Genomic DNA, 14,408 nt, shown 5'->3' with positions numbered 1-14,408 from the left:
ATATATATATATATATATATATATATATATATATATATATATATATATATATATATATATATATATATATATATATATATAGTGTGGATATAACCTTCTACATGTATACAATAGACGCATCCAACTACGGTTAGTACCTATTTTTAGGGAATATGAAGCGTTTGTTATGAGGTAGTGTTGTAGTGGTAACCTGATATGTTTATATTGATAATTAATAATTAACAAATTGGAGAACATTTAGGGCCTAACTATACGCTTCAGATTACCATACCCCTTAAATAGGAAAAATTCCATACGTTTCAGATTTACTTAATTCCCCTTAAATAGGGATAGTTATCATATTTTTAGAGTATATTTTTAACATATATGTTGTACAATTTGTAATTCAAAACCAAGTTATATATTATGAAATATTTTACAAATCCTTAAGTGACTATGAAAATTTCCTAAAGAATTCAGAAGTTGAGCGAGAGAAATGGGGCATTTGCATCTATACCCGCTTTTTGTGTCACATTTTAACTTGTGCCCGCTTTGCAAAAAAAATTGCAAGCGTACCCGTTTTTTTGCATAACTTCAGCACACGGAGCTGAAGTAGCAAAGGCAATCACGCAAAACTTCAGCATTCTAGTAGCCGGGCCTGAAGTTCAGCTCTAGAGCTGAAGTTTTTGTGTTGTAACTGGAAACTTCAGCTGAAGTTTTTGTGTTGTAACTGGGAAACTTCAGCTCTAGAGCTGAAGTTTTTTTGTTGTAACGGGAAACTTCAGCTCTAGAGCTGAAGTTTTTGTGTTGTAACTGGGAAACTTCAGCTCTAGAGCTGAAGTTTTTGTGCTGAAGTTTTTGTGTTGTAACTGGGAAGTTTTTGTGTTGTAACTGAAAACTTCAGCTCTAGAGCTAAATTTTTTGTGTTGTAACTGGGAAGCTTCAGCTCTAGAGCTGAAGTTTTAGATTTAACTTACCACAATAAAATCACAAAATTATTTGATTATGTTTGGATATATGGCAGTTTATAGGGACAGAGAAAGAAGTGTTGCTAGGTACAATGAATTTCGCAGAGGAATTCCAATACCAAGATATATAGGAAATATATCGAAGCGGATAGTACATGCTATTTGATCTTAAAAACTTGCCGCAAACTTGAAAAATGAAGGGGAAGGTCCAAATCTGGAACGCCACTCGTTAACATCAAGCATAACAAGAGAATCATATACAGAATGATTATAAACATGAAAAGTTGAAAAACTATAAACATCTTAAAAGGAGATTATCCAAGATTTCCTTTCTTTTAGGTTCTTCATGTAACCCCGAACTAACCAAATCTTAGGTGAAGCATATGGTGATGATGTAGAAGAATTGGATCTGATGGTTGGAATGGCTGCCGAGAAAATGAAGGAGGAGAAGGGGAGGAGAAAGGGAGCTGAAGTTGTTCAAAAAGTAGGTACAAGTTAAAAGTTTTTAATAAAATTTGTATAGGTCAAATGCGTGCGACCAAATAGGGCGCCCTGTGCAATTTTTACAGAGAAATGCTAAAGGGGCCTGCTATGAGAGGCCAATCATTTGAATAGGACCAAGCCCGACCCGAGTGAAAATCGTTACCGCTTCTTCTCTTGTTCTAAAACCCTACCAAAACCCCAAATTCATTGTTGCAGAAACATAGATTTAAGACGAACAATGGCCATTTCCAGTAGTTTCGCATTTTCTTGTCGTCCGCATTTCCCCCTCTCTCATGGCATGCGAAAGGTGCCTCTTTTGTTCTTTCTTTACTCATGAAAATGCACATGCCTATTTTTCGTTTATTTACTATACAGTTGGAATATCATTTGAAGCACTCTTTAATTTTTTCTGCAGGTATTTATTAGCTGTGCTGCAGCAATTGAAGCAATTGAAGAGACCGACAGTGGCAAAGGTAGTTGAGTTTCGAGAAATTTAATTTTTTATTAAAGTAAAAAAAAAGGTGATAACATCATTGTGCCATTACAGAACCAGTAGAATGGAAGAGGTTCAATTCCAAGGAATTAGGAATTAGCAGTTCGATGATCGCAAAGCCTACAAGAGTTGTTCTTAATGGTCTCAAAAGTAAAGGTACTAAATTATTCGCACTTGATTACGATTTGCTGCTTTTATGTTTTAGTTTAATTTTGTTTTGGATTGTTAAATTAAAACAATCAATTAGTAGTTAGTAGTACTTGTTTTAGCTATGGAAATTAATTACTTGTTAGCTATTTGGGCAAACATAATGAATGGGACTAGTCTCCATTGTTCATGTTACTCTGCTTTGTCCTTTACTGCCATCGGCAGTAATGCAAAGAGTGAAAGGTGAACATTTATGGCGATAAACATGTGTAAAACATGAATAAAGGTGGGTTTAAGCTTTGTCGGAGAGTTCCTTAAGGTTGTTGGTGTTTATTCCTTATTTATGATTACATACTCGAGGTCCATGCTTCTTTTAAGAGAAATGTAATGTATGTAGGATTTGCCATTTGGGACGTGGATTATTGTTATGTTAAATTTTGTGTGAGCTGCTTTAGGTGATAACTATGACGGGATTGATTTCCATTTTTATTTAAAAACGTTCCTGTTGCCTATTTTTCTGTGTTTAGCAATGAATCATCTACCATGTGCATTGGATTCCTTCGGATCTAGGGAATGTGACGCTAGGACAGGGGTTGGTGAACCAACCGGTAGCTCCTCTAGTTGAAGTATCAGACCCCTTTTCGTTGCCCAGGTTATTGACAAGAGATGCATAACTTCACAGGAGTAGAATCCCCAATCCCCGTAAAATAAATCCGCTACCCGCACAGCTACCAAATACTTGGCGACTTGGCGTAATATGCCCCCCCCCCCCCCCTAAAAAAAAAAAAAATAAAGTGATGTAATACTCCATATGTAATTGCTTCTTGGTCTTTCAATTCTTATTGCTCATGATGTAAGATGGTTCGGGAGCCCAATCTCATCTAGAGCTAGTAATGATTATATTGTGGATAGTTATCGTAGCATAACATGCAGCTGATGATGGATAACTATTAGATATTGATTTTGTGGTGAAGTCTTTTTAGTTACTTGATAAATTGTTATCTAATGCTTTAGCTCTACGGGCTGCGAGTAATCTCTTAGTGTTCTCTTTTCCATGTGTCATCAGTTCAATGTCTTCTCAGAATTCTGATTCCATGAAAAATTCTTTCCATCTATCTTGTAGGATTTGAAGTTTACCTTGTGGGGGGCTGTGTTCGGGATCTTATTTTAAAACGAACACCCAAAGACTTTGACATTATAACTACAGCTGAACTTAAAGAGGTTAGTCTTGGGTCTCAATTGTGTACTGGTCGTTCTTCTGCATGTGCAGTGCTTGGGACATGGTAGATTTTGTTGTGAGTGATCTTTGACGAGATTCCTTTGACGAGATTCCATAGTTGATAGTAACACCATAGATGTCGTTACTGCCTTTTGTCAGTTTCCAGGGTTGTAAAATTAGAGCCTTTTTATATCAGCATAGGAGGACTTTAGTGTCTAAAAACGTATCCCAACAACTTCAAAGCCCCTTCGAACTATGCGTTGTCCTTGCTTCTTGCCGTGAAGCTCATATAATGTTATGTGGTTTATTAAATTAATTTTCTCACTATTATCTCCGGAAGCATTCCTTCCATTCTGTCCCACTCAGAGTGTAATCTCAGCTCAACAGTTGAAGGAATTTAAAACACACAAGTTCGGATGCATCGCCTGATTTAACAAGAAATATACCTTGATGGTTTTATGTTAAATCTTTATTGAGAATTCAGCTGCTTGGAAAATTGTCTTGGATGTATTACAAATTAGAGACAATTGTGAAGACTTTGGTTTCATTAGCTAAATATTTTTCTCTTTTGACATGCGACGGTAACATCAAATGCCATTATATATTAGGTGAAACTTTACAATTAATAAAAAAATATTAGCTGAACTTTTTTTTCCTTTCGACATGGGATTGACACATCGCTGTGTTATAGCTAGACTATGGCTTTGTACGCCACATTCCGGCAATGACACCAAAAATTTGACGGCGCTAATATATGAGGAATTTTTGCCTTTTCAAATTCTAGTATAGTTTATAATATCGTATTGTAGAGATTCAAAGATCTATGCTACAGATTTGTAAAAAAAAATTCCGCTAGCAATTGTAATATCGTACTGTAGAGATTCGAATATTTATGCTACAAATTTGTAATTTTGATTACTATTTGTGAGAATCAAATTGAAAAACTGTGAGTTTCTGAAATTATGAATTACATAAATGGAAACAAACAACTTCCGGATATTTTTATTTAAAAAGAATTGGGTATCATTTAATTCACTCGATAAAAATATTATATGATTTATATTTAAAAAGAGTTAGGAATCACTTAATTCACTTGATAAAAATATTATATAATAAAATCTCAACTTTGACGTGTATTTCTCTTTAGAATAATTGCTTATTGCTAAAACAATTATAATTCTCTCATTAAGAAATAACTAATTAATAACATGCCGTGAGGCTATGTAAATTATATGATATATTGCTACTGACGACTAAACCAAAATAATTTTCTATCCTGAATTGTGTTGAAAGCTAGTAAACCTCTTCCAATTATTTCTACTATAAATCAGTAATTTTTTTTGAAACAATTTCTCCGTGGGAATTAAAATGGAAGTAAGCAAAGATTACAGACTCCAAATGATAGATTAATAAAAATTATTCTCAATCCACTACCCATTAGTTATCATATATTTAGTTGCTCATGTGAATATTACAAAATTAATACTATAAGAATAAGAGTAACTTATAGATAGAAGTAATATTTATACTTGAATAAAAAATACCATTAGCACAATATGGAAATTTCAGGTCAAGCTTGTATTTAAATGTCATAATTCCAGTATGAACTATGAAGTAAGAAAAGCGAAATAGGGATTTAAAAGACCAAAGAGATATTTCTGCTACAAGAAAAAGCAAGAAAGAGACCGAGACTAGTTCTTGTGTTTTGCCAAAAAGACTTGATTCTTTTAAAAAGCGAGCTTGCTATTTATAGCAACAGATGGCTCTTGGTTACTTCCCACTTTGGCCAAGATGAGATATGTCATTATGGACTTTATAAAGTGACTTCTCTCTCCCATTTCTCACATGATATATTGACCAAAGATGGCACTTTTCTTCACAGCTGGAAATCTTTCAAGATGTTTTGGCCAATATGCGAGTTATATTGGCCAAAGTGCCTTTCTTCCTTTTTTGACTTCTAGCTTCTTCTTTTCTCCTTCTCCAAGTATTCTTCTTCTTGCAATATTTGTTAGAAAAATGTGAGAATAGGATATCATTGTTCATGTTATTTTTTTAGTAAGATATTATTATTATTATTCATGTTTTATTGTAAAATCTTATCTTTATATATTGAAAATACATGGATAATTTATATCCGTGACGAATATACATGTGATCTGAACAGCCTATTATTATTATTATTATTATTATTATTATTATCATCATTGTATTTGCAGGTGAGGAGAACATTTTCACGTTGTGAGATAGTTGGAAGACGGTTTCCAATCTGCCATGTGCATGTTGACAATGAAGTTGTGGAGGTTTGCCATGATCTTTTTCACTTTTCTCCAATCTAGGTGCTAAGATCATTTTGCGCTCTCCAAATTAATATTATTTGCTTATGACACGCATCTTATTTTTATTAATTAGGTTTCAAGCTTTCACACCTCAGGAATAAGGTCTGAGAGGGGCTTGAGTTCATCTTTTGAGAAGCCAGTTGACTCTGATGAGAAAGACCACTTTCGATGGAGAAATTGTTTGCATAGAGATTTTACAATAAATGGGTTGCATATCTGATCCTAGTACCTTCTTGAATTTGCGTTTGTCATTGTCCCACATTGGCCAACCACTTACATTAATGTCGTGCAGTACTGAATTTTTTGGTTTTTTATACGTAGTTTATTATGGGTTCGAGATGTTTCAGTAGACTTCTAAACTTTATCTAACAACTCCTGAAATTTCATATTGTCTACTCGCGATTGTAAATTATCCTCTTTGTTTTTGCTCAGGTTGATGTTTGACCCTTACTCAAAATTCATCTACGATTACTTGGGAGGAGTGGATGATATCAGGAAAGCTAAAGTGTGCATATAATCGTTGATGATGTCTACTTGTTACCCTAATCCCTCTCCATTCTGATCGGATCACTTGTGCTACAGGTACGAACAATCGGTCCTGCTAGTTCCTCATTCATAGAGGATTGCGGTGAGTTCCCTTTCATTTCCTGTTCCTTTAGTGAAGTTCGACTATTAAATGATAGGCAGTTAAGTCCTCTGTATCTATTCGGGCATTTATTGGCTTTGTGTATAATCTTGTTTGAATGACTTGTTCTCTCTATATACTATACACAAGAGTGCTTAAATTGCCAACTTCTTTGCTCTTTTCTTTCTTCTAAAGCAACTTCATTGCTTTATTGTAATCGTTTAACTTATATTTGTTATGTAACAAAAATATTTTTACTTTACTTTGCAGCTCGAATCCTTCGTGCAATTAGAATTGCGGCCAGACTAGGATTTCGATTTGGAAGGGAGACAGCTCTTTCTATCAAAAACTTATCATCTTCAGTCCTGAGGCTTGATAGGGTAATTGGAGAACTTCTCTTTCTCTCTCTATGTGTCTGTGTCTGTGTATATGTGCGTATATTTATGCGCGTAATGTTTAAATTGATACCTTATGTATGTTGGTTTACTACCAAGAAAGCTATTATTTTGATAAGTCAAAGCACTAGAACTACTTCAAAATGTTCTATTCTGCTTTGGTGTTTTCAGGGAAGGCTCCTCATGGAAATGAATTACATGTTAGCGTATGGCTCTGCTGAGGCGTCACTAAGATTGTTGTGGAAATTTGGTCTTCTAGAAATACTTTTGCCAATTCAGGTTGATATATTCTGAATCTCTATTGCACCTTATGGTTAACTTAATTACATTTCTGATATAGCTTAATTTGCAGGCAGCATATTTCGTTCGCTATGGTTTTAGAAGACGCGATAAGAGGTCTAACATGCTTTTGGTAATTTTTTTGTATAAATCTTTCTCTGGATGCTAGATGTTTGATTTCTTCTTTTTGGGTCCACCATAGACTCCTGTCCTCCATAAGGTACTAGGGGGTAAAAAAAATTTCCCCTAAAAATGTAGTACATACTGGCCTTAAGGTGATGGGAAACATCGGTGGTTATAAGTTATGCTTAGTCATAGCTGCATTATTGGCTAAAAAGTGATTTAACGCCTTGATGTGGTGGATTTTGGACCATAAGTTCATTCAATGAAGATCTGATGATCACAGACTCAAATTCTCCTAAAGAAGCCAAAAAGAGAAGAAAACAAGAACCTACAGTTTTTGTCGGTTTGCAATTAACTTGGTGTTGATCTAATGGGGAATCATAAGGTTGTAGATCTCACACTGAGAACATTTTCATGAGAATCAATGCTCTTGTAAATGCAAATAATGATTTTGAGAACAGCACTGGGTGAAGAAGCAATAATGTTTGATTTAGCAACAGTTGCTCCAGATTGTTTTAATGTGCCATAAAGATTACTGTGTGCTTATTAAGTACTTTTTAAGAAAGCAATACCAAATCTAGTGCATGTGCATTCTTAGAATATACACGTGGTCCTGCTTAATTTTATATTTTTCTTTTGCATTAGATGGCCTATACTACTATGAAGATAAATCATGATTTCTCTAACATCCTATTTGTGCAAATCATCAATTACCAACATCCAAATGCTGATTTTATTGTGATTCCCTATCTTTGTGTTGATGGACCGTTTTAATACCATGAATATAATTGTCACATATCTCCTTTAGTTGCCAAATGCAAGTTTTGACATGATAGAAATTTTGCATATCTCATTTCTTGAACCCATTTTATGTTGATTTTGGTTTGATGAGTAAGAAGTCAAAGCTAATGATTAACTTGTTTCTGCTTCCTTTGCAGTCTCTATTTTCCAACCTCGATAAATTACTGGCCCCTGATAGGCCATGTCACAGTAGCTTATGGTAAGATTCTCTGCACAGGCTTCAGCAAGTAAGATGGTTTGTAAGTCACTCTATGAATCAATTTCATTTTCAGTTTATTTGATATTCAGTATTCACTGGATTGTGTAGTATTATTCCTATTTCTGCATGATAATTCTCTTGTGTCTGGGACCAGGACTTTTCCTCTAAAAAGTTGGTTAAAGGACTGTTAAAGGTACTAGATTGAAAAGGAAAACTGAAGAACAAAATTCTCATATATGTATATAAAGGACCATTGTAAGTACTAGATAGAAATGGGAACCTAAAGGACAAATCAAATATGTTTGTGTGCGATCTTTGACTTCATCAAAAAATCTATGTACCCCTAAAAAAATAATTTTGAGTTGCTGCTCTAACTTTTTAATATCTAAAATGTCTTACGCGATTCTCCCAGTCAGTTTGACTGGGCTTGTTTACTGGTCCAAATGTGCAAATGTTCCATATATGATAGAATAGCAAACCCTCCGGTTCTTCAGTGTAATTCTTTCAACAGATTTCTCAGTCAGATAAATGCAAGCAAACAATACTTTTGGCAAGTAATTGAAAACGTGCAAGTACAGATTTTTTAATAATTATGTTTTAATAATGTTAGTCTGTTTACTGCTAAGACCTTTGCTTTCTAGGAATTTTTTTAGCCTTATTAGAGATTCTTATGCCCTTAACAAATATAGAAAACTTTTAGTGCTTTTTACTTTTAATTTTTTTTGTTGTTTTGTATGATGTTTGCCTGAGATGAATTTAAATGGAGAAACATGGTCAATGAGGATTTATATAAGGCGAGACCTACTTGTTTGGGACCAAAGTGTAGTTGTCATTGTTTGTTGTAATTGAGAACATGCAAGTGAACAATCGTACTGAGAGAAATCTGGCGCATTTGTTGGCCTCATACTGACCAATTCTATTATATGTTTGGAGCTAACTCATCTTGCTTTACGTAGTGATTGGAGCTGCACAATCTGCACATTCTCTTTGATCAGTAATTCCAACTGAAGTCTGCCTAGTTATGTGCATATATTCTCTGTCATACGTGATTCCTAGCCAAAGAACTAATAATTTTAAAAGAATGTGAATAATAGGGTGTAGGTATATGTTAACATGCCAATTAGCCAAGCTTATCTGAATTCTGTACGTTCTAGGGTGGCAATTTTGGCTTTCCATAAAGCACTCTCAGATCAGCCAAGGGACCCTTTGGTGGTTGCTGCATTTGGCCTTGGTGTCCATAACGGAGGCGATCTGTCAGAAGCTTTAAGTATAGCTAAAAGGATCTCCACACAACATGATGGAAGCTTTCATGAGTTGGAGTCTCAGGATCTGGACTTGGCAGCTTTGAAAGAGGAAGTTGTGGAACTGGCAACTTCCGTTCAAAGGGCATTAACTAATATGACAGATGAGTATTTTGTCTCACGAGCAATGACCAACTATCCTAAAGCGCCGTACTCAGATCTAGTAAGCTGATTTCCCTAATATTCTTTCGTTCTTGGTTTGCTATTCTTCGTGAGTAATCCTTTCTTTCTTGTCCTGGTAGTTGGACCTTGTATTGAATGTCTCTTCATATTTTTGGCATACAGCTATAAACTAAAAGAAAGTTGATATTATCTGTCAAAGAAGGAGCATGTTAATCTCTTCCTTTTTCATTCTTTTTGCAGGTATTTATTCCATTAGCACTGTATTTAAGAGCGTGCAAGGTTTTCCAATGCGTTAGAATGGGGAAGGAGAAGGGATTTGTAGCTAAACAAGGTAGCAAGATAGACTATGAGTTGTTAGCTTTGGGTAGCCTACAGGAAGTTCGACATGTCTTTGCAAGGATCGTCTTTGATACGATATATCCATTAAACATTGGCGAGGATGATACCTAGAATTTTTGTTAGCGGAAGTCATGTATTTTTTCCAATAGAATGTATTATCAGTTGCAGGAAAAGCTGTCAAGTGTAAGGAAATAGCTTGATCCAATAAAAACAGTTGTCCTGTTTGCCTTGATAAAATATTGTGTATACTCTTATCATCTGTTTGCTGGTTTTTCGTGAAGGTCTTTCCTTTGTGGTGTTGGATACACACTGTATAAGGAATCGAGAAAAGAAATATCATGTCATCACATGAGAACCATGATAATTATGAAGTGGAGAAGCAACATATTCTCATTATAAGTTTGACATTATTTGAAGTCAAAAATCGTGGTTACAGACTAAGGTGGTACTTCAAGCCCAATGATGCCGAGGATGATGTATCCTCCAAAACATAGGGATGTAAATGCACACCTTGAAAGAATGCAAAACTAAATACTACCTTATATCAAATGTCAAAAACTTTAAATTGAAAGAATTCCCAGTTTCTTTCTAGTACTAGAGGAAAACAAGAAGATATCAGGTGCACATGAGTTCACTTCTGGGCAGGAGGAGCTGCACCACCGGTCGTTGGCCTGCAAGGTGAGGAATCTAAGCATCAGTTCAAGATATTATAAATACATCACAAGAGTATCTCCTGCTTGATTCAATGATACAAATGGAAGATAAGGAAGAAGAAACTTACAGCCCAACAAAAACTTTGAAAGAATCATAAATTCCCCATTGTGCTCCAGTGAGAGTGCCAATCATGAATATACGAAGGGGAAGACCACGAGTACAGAGACCCCATAGGCCTAGCTTATTCACAGCCTGCAAAAAGGGAAAAATTGAAGAAAGAATTCGTTAAGTATATTGCAACTAAAATATTAGTACAGAGGATGCAGTTTAATGTATACTCACATCGCCAACAGTTGCCCCCTTGGCATTGTTGAGGAAAGAAACTAGGTTATCAGCAGGGTGTGATACAACAGCGCAGAGAATACCAGCCAAATATCCACCAGCAAAGCTTACACCAAGCTGCGTAGTATTACTGCACTGCTCTTTTGGTGTTGGAATGACATGTTTATAGAGTTGTTCCACAATGGTTTCAAATGATGCAAACTTCATCATGGTGTCTGTAAAATAATCCATGTTAGAGCCTGTTTGGCCAAGCTTCTAGGAGGCCAAAAGTACTTTTTTTTGGCCAAAAAAGTACTTTTTGAAAAATTTAAGGTGTTTGGCCAAAATGAAAAAGTACTTCTTAGCAGCAGCAGAAGCAGTTTTTCTGCTTCTGGGAGAAGCTNATTTTTTTGGCTATACATTTATTCTCTCTTAATCAAATTTTTATTTTCTTTCTCCTATTCTTAAGAGTAGATTTTAAATTTATATTGAATGTTGTATTTTGACATATTTAAATTATCATATAAATAATAAGTAATACCAACACTCAATATTGTTGCTTTGGAATAACTATATTTTATATTAATTAGAATTTTTAATTTATATTTTACTTTACGTTTTATATTTTAATTGAATTCTTTTCTAATAAATGTTTAAATTTATTTTTCTTTTCTAATAAATGTTTAAATTTATTTTTCTTTTCTAAATAATACTAATCGCAAATTGAACCTTTATTGTCCTTTTTCGTAATTTGATACTTAAAAGTGCTTTTTTAAAAGATTGGCCAAGCACGATGAACTTGCAAAAAGCACTACTCAAATGAATTAGCCAAACATAAATTACTTATTTTGCAAAAGTACTTTTTCAGAAAGCACTTTTGAATAAAAGCGCTCAGTGAACCTAGGCCGTTCCCATTTTCCACAGCAATGGAACATTCAACAAAGAGCAAACAGATGCCAGGCACTTTGACCGATAAAAGTCAAGAATTTGAGATATATTTAATTACACTATCAATGTAGTTTAACCCGTGATAGTAGGTCAATTTCCACTTTTACTAGGTTACCAATTAATGTTTATTAAAGTTATACAGATTGTTTTTTCAAGAAATAGGATGACGCCTTTGAGAAGGTTTCCAAGATTTAAATTATAGAAAGTACAAAAATAAAAACTAGTAATTTAAAACCAAAACTGATGGAAAATTCAGAGAACTTTTATATGTAAGCTTACATGGAATCTGTCGTCCCCAGAGAGGTACAATCCCCTTATAAAGCCTGTAAGAAAAATTCAAAGTCCAAGTTTACGTTAGTACTCAATATTGATGAAACCCCACAACGAAAAAATTAACAATAACATAATAGAATAGGCATGTATACCCAGCAGCGCCTTCAGCTTTGACAAATTTAGGAAGTCCATCAGACAAGCCTCTGGCAAAACCAGGCTGAGTTTGGACACGAACTTTGACAGCCTCAAAAGGGCAGAGTGCAACATCAGCAATAACTTCAGCAGAAAAAGAACCAGCTAGATATATCAAAGTCTTGTACTTGACAGCATTCTCAGGGCCAGCAAGGTCTGAATAATACTTCTTGAAATATTCGTAAAATCCATATTTGCATGCTCCTTGTACGCTGTAACCAAGTAAAGTTGGTGCCCAACCCCTAAAGAAACCTCTAATACCCTGCTCCTTTAGCAGAACTCCAAAACCAGAAGAAATGCTCTTGTACTTTGCAGGATCAATCTGATAGATCAAACAAGTTAATTATAAGAACATTAAATCCGTCATTAAACCAAACTTTTGTGGAAATTTGGCTCTTTTTTCCTCTTATAACTTTGCTACAACGGTTAATTTCAGGTAGGGTAACTGAAATTTACCACTATGACAGTAAAGTGATAAAATCCTGAAGCGGCGCTAGGATTTGAGGTTTATGGGTTAGGAATTTCAATCATTTTAAGTTTTTGGGTTCTAAATTAGTAATTGGTACATATTCAATGAATATTTAATGACAAATACAAAGTTTAAACCAAAGCTATTGAGTTCGACCAAACACGTATTCGACGTGCTAGCTCCGCCCCTGATAAAAACTATTTATTGTCACATCAAAGTGAATGAATTGTACTTACTATAATAATAAATTTACAAAATTATTTTTTGTCATATTAAAGTAAATGAACTATTATGTGTGAATTGCTCAAAAAATACATGTGAATGGAAGTTGATGAATTTCTGGTTTTTTCCCTTTTTTTCTCTTTGCTTAATTTAAATACTCTTGTAATTGTCTTTTGTTTTAAGACATGGTAGTGAGTCTTTAATGAAGTTTTGATCAAAAGTAACACACAAAACTAAGTCTAATTTTACATGAACAATTTATGCAAGACTAAGCATCACGTTTTCATGCTCGTTATCTTCAAAAAGCTAAACTTAAGCATCATCTTTACGTTATGCTCGAATCCAATAGTTTTAGTTCAAAATCCTAAATTTATCTTAAAAAATTCATTAAATATGTACAAAACTCAGTAAACAATCACAAACTCATAAGCTTTAAATTCTAGGTTAGAAAATAAAAGGGATATATCCTATGCTGTATAGTAATACCTGCATGTTGCACTTAACAAGATCGAGCGGGGTGACAGCGGTGTGGGTAAGACCACAGCTGAGAATACCACCGACCGTACTGGCAGCGTAGAACGCCGGTGTATACATTTCTACCTTATACCCTGAACCCGAACCCGAACCCGAACCCTCCTTTGGTGCCGCAACCAAGAAAGGCTTCTTGCTCATCGTCGATGATGGTGACGGGAAAACAGACGGCTGAGATGAGCTATCCATTTTGTCATGATGATCCAAAGTAGTGAGATTAGAAGAACGTCCCGTGTAAAGATAACTAGGGATCAAAGATTTTCGGACAGAGTTATCTGAAAAAGCCATTGCAGTAGTTTGCAAGAGTGCTAATAAGGAAGCTCAAAAGAGCGTTGGAGTAATGTGTGAGAGAATGGAAATGAAGATGAAGAAGAATAATAACTCACCAACGAAGGAGGAGAGTCGAAGATGGCTACGTTTTATGGAAGGCTAGCTGTTATTGTAATTGGCTTTTTTAGCGTGGCTTTTGGACCAATTTATTTATAAATCAAAGGTTGGCGGCCTTGGCAGTTGGCTCCCTCCCCCTTATTTGAGTTCTGAGGTGCCTCATCACTTGGTCTGCGTTGAATTTTATTTAAGCATTGACCTTTCTTTGCTTTTGTCTTTTTAATTTTCAAGACTTTTTTCCTTCAATAGTAAACAGGAGGAAAGACATGGTGTGACAATAATCTTTTGTTATTTTATTTATTTATTCATTTGGAGGCCCTATTCAATGGGGAAAGGACACAAAGGGATAGAGCCACGGGCATATTTAGCTCCTTTTTTTTTTTTTTTTTTTTTTATTTAAATTTTTATTTTGGGGTCTATTCTTTCTTATGGTAATATTTTTGTTGTGCTTTATGTTCAAATCCCTCTTTCCCTCCCCTCCATAACATATTTTCTGACAATTTTGCGATTGAAGTTGTTTTCATTTTTTCTGTTTGGCTTGGAAAATGCAGAATGAAATAGTAAGAAACAATGAATGAGACGGGTGAAGGATCTTCAGGTC

The 14,408-nt window shown here is 34.8% G+C and overlaps 2 protein-coding genes across 3 annotated transcripts; one reads left to right on the top strand and one right to left on the bottom strand.

Annotated features, from left to right (window-relative positions):
* Nucleotides 1-1,577: 1,577 nt before the first annotated feature.
* On the top strand, nt 1,578-10,047 carry LOC109241730 (poly(A) polymerase I-like). 2 transcript variants are annotated; one of them, XM_019408500.1, is made up of 14 exons: nt 1,578-1,737; nt 1,846-1,903; nt 1,987-2,079; nt 3,194-3,291; nt 5,506-5,589; nt 5,699-5,832; nt 6,058-6,130; nt 6,208-6,253; nt 6,521-6,630; nt 6,817-6,924; nt 6,998-7,057; nt 7,986-8,047; nt 9,202-9,511; nt 9,712-10,047. In XM_019408500.1, exons 1-14 carry the CDS (start codon nt 1,669-1,671, stop codon nt 9,919-9,921), a joined length of 1,515 nt encoding a protein of 504 aa, XP_019264045.1. In that variant the 5' UTR covers nt 1,578-1,668; the 3' UTR covers nt 9,922-10,047. The 2 variants fall into 2 exon arrangements, with proteins under 2 accessions (XP_019264045.1, XP_019264044.1); XM_019408499.1 differs by having other exon boundaries at nt 1,978-2,079.
* Nucleotides 10,048-10,171: 124 nt separating this feature from the next.
* Nucleotides 10,172-13,920, bottom strand: LOC109241731 (mitochondrial phosphate carrier protein 3, mitochondrial-like). The gene is made up of 6 exons (XM_019408501.1): nt 13,376-13,920; nt 12,159-12,520; nt 12,013-12,056; nt 10,807-11,021; nt 10,592-10,716; nt 10,172-10,481 (listed from the first exon to the last, which is right to left on the bottom strand). Exons 1-6 carry the CDS (start codon nt 13,706-13,708, stop codon nt 10,442-10,444), a joined length of 1,119 nt encoding a protein of 372 aa, XP_019264046.1. The 5' UTR covers nt 13,709-13,920; the 3' UTR covers nt 10,172-10,441.
* Between the last annotated feature and the right edge of the window lie 488 nt (nt 13,921-14,408).

This window comes from Nicotiana attenuata, unplaced genomic scaffold (genome assembly GCF_001879085.1).
Source record: "Nicotiana attenuata strain UT unplaced genomic scaffold, NIATTr2, whole genome shotgun sequence".
In the NCBI taxonomy this organism is placed as follows: Eukaryota; Viridiplantae; Streptophyta; class Magnoliopsida; order Solanales; family Solanaceae; genus Nicotiana; species Nicotiana attenuata.
The sequence above is the reverse complement of the archived record's forward strand: the minus strand, read 5'-3'. Positions and strand labels throughout refer to the sequence as shown.

What these genes read in the sequence shown, in the direction of transcription:
- LOC109241731 (XM_019408501.1), bottom strand. Translation starts at nt 13,708, where the DNA reads ATGGCTTTTTCAGATAACTCTGTCCGAAAATCTTTGATCCCTAGTTAT. An exon ending in CTGGGGACGACAGATTCCAT is followed by an intron (nt 11,022 to 12,012) that starts GTAAGCTTACAT and finishes ATTATTTTACAG; the next exon opens with ACACCATGATGAAGTTTGCA. An exon ending in AGGGGGCAACTGTTGGCGAT is followed by an intron (nt 10,717 to 10,806) that starts GTGAGTATACAT and finishes CCCTTTTTGCAG; the next exon opens with GCTGTGAATAAGCTAGGCCT.
- LOC109241730 (XM_019408499.1), top strand. Translation starts at nt 1,669, where the DNA reads ATGGCCATTTCCAGTAGTTTCGCATTTTCTTGTCGTCCGCATTTCCCC. An exon ending in CAGTCCTGAGGCTTGATAGG is followed by an intron (nt 6,631 to 6,816) that starts GTAATTGGAGAA and finishes TGGTGTTTTCAG; the next exon opens with GGAAGGCTCCTCATGGAAAT. An exon ending in CCATGTCACAGTAGCTTATG is followed by an intron (nt 8,048 to 9,201) that starts GTAAGATTCTCT and finishes TGTACGTTCTAG; the next exon opens with GGTGGCAATTTTGGCTTTCC.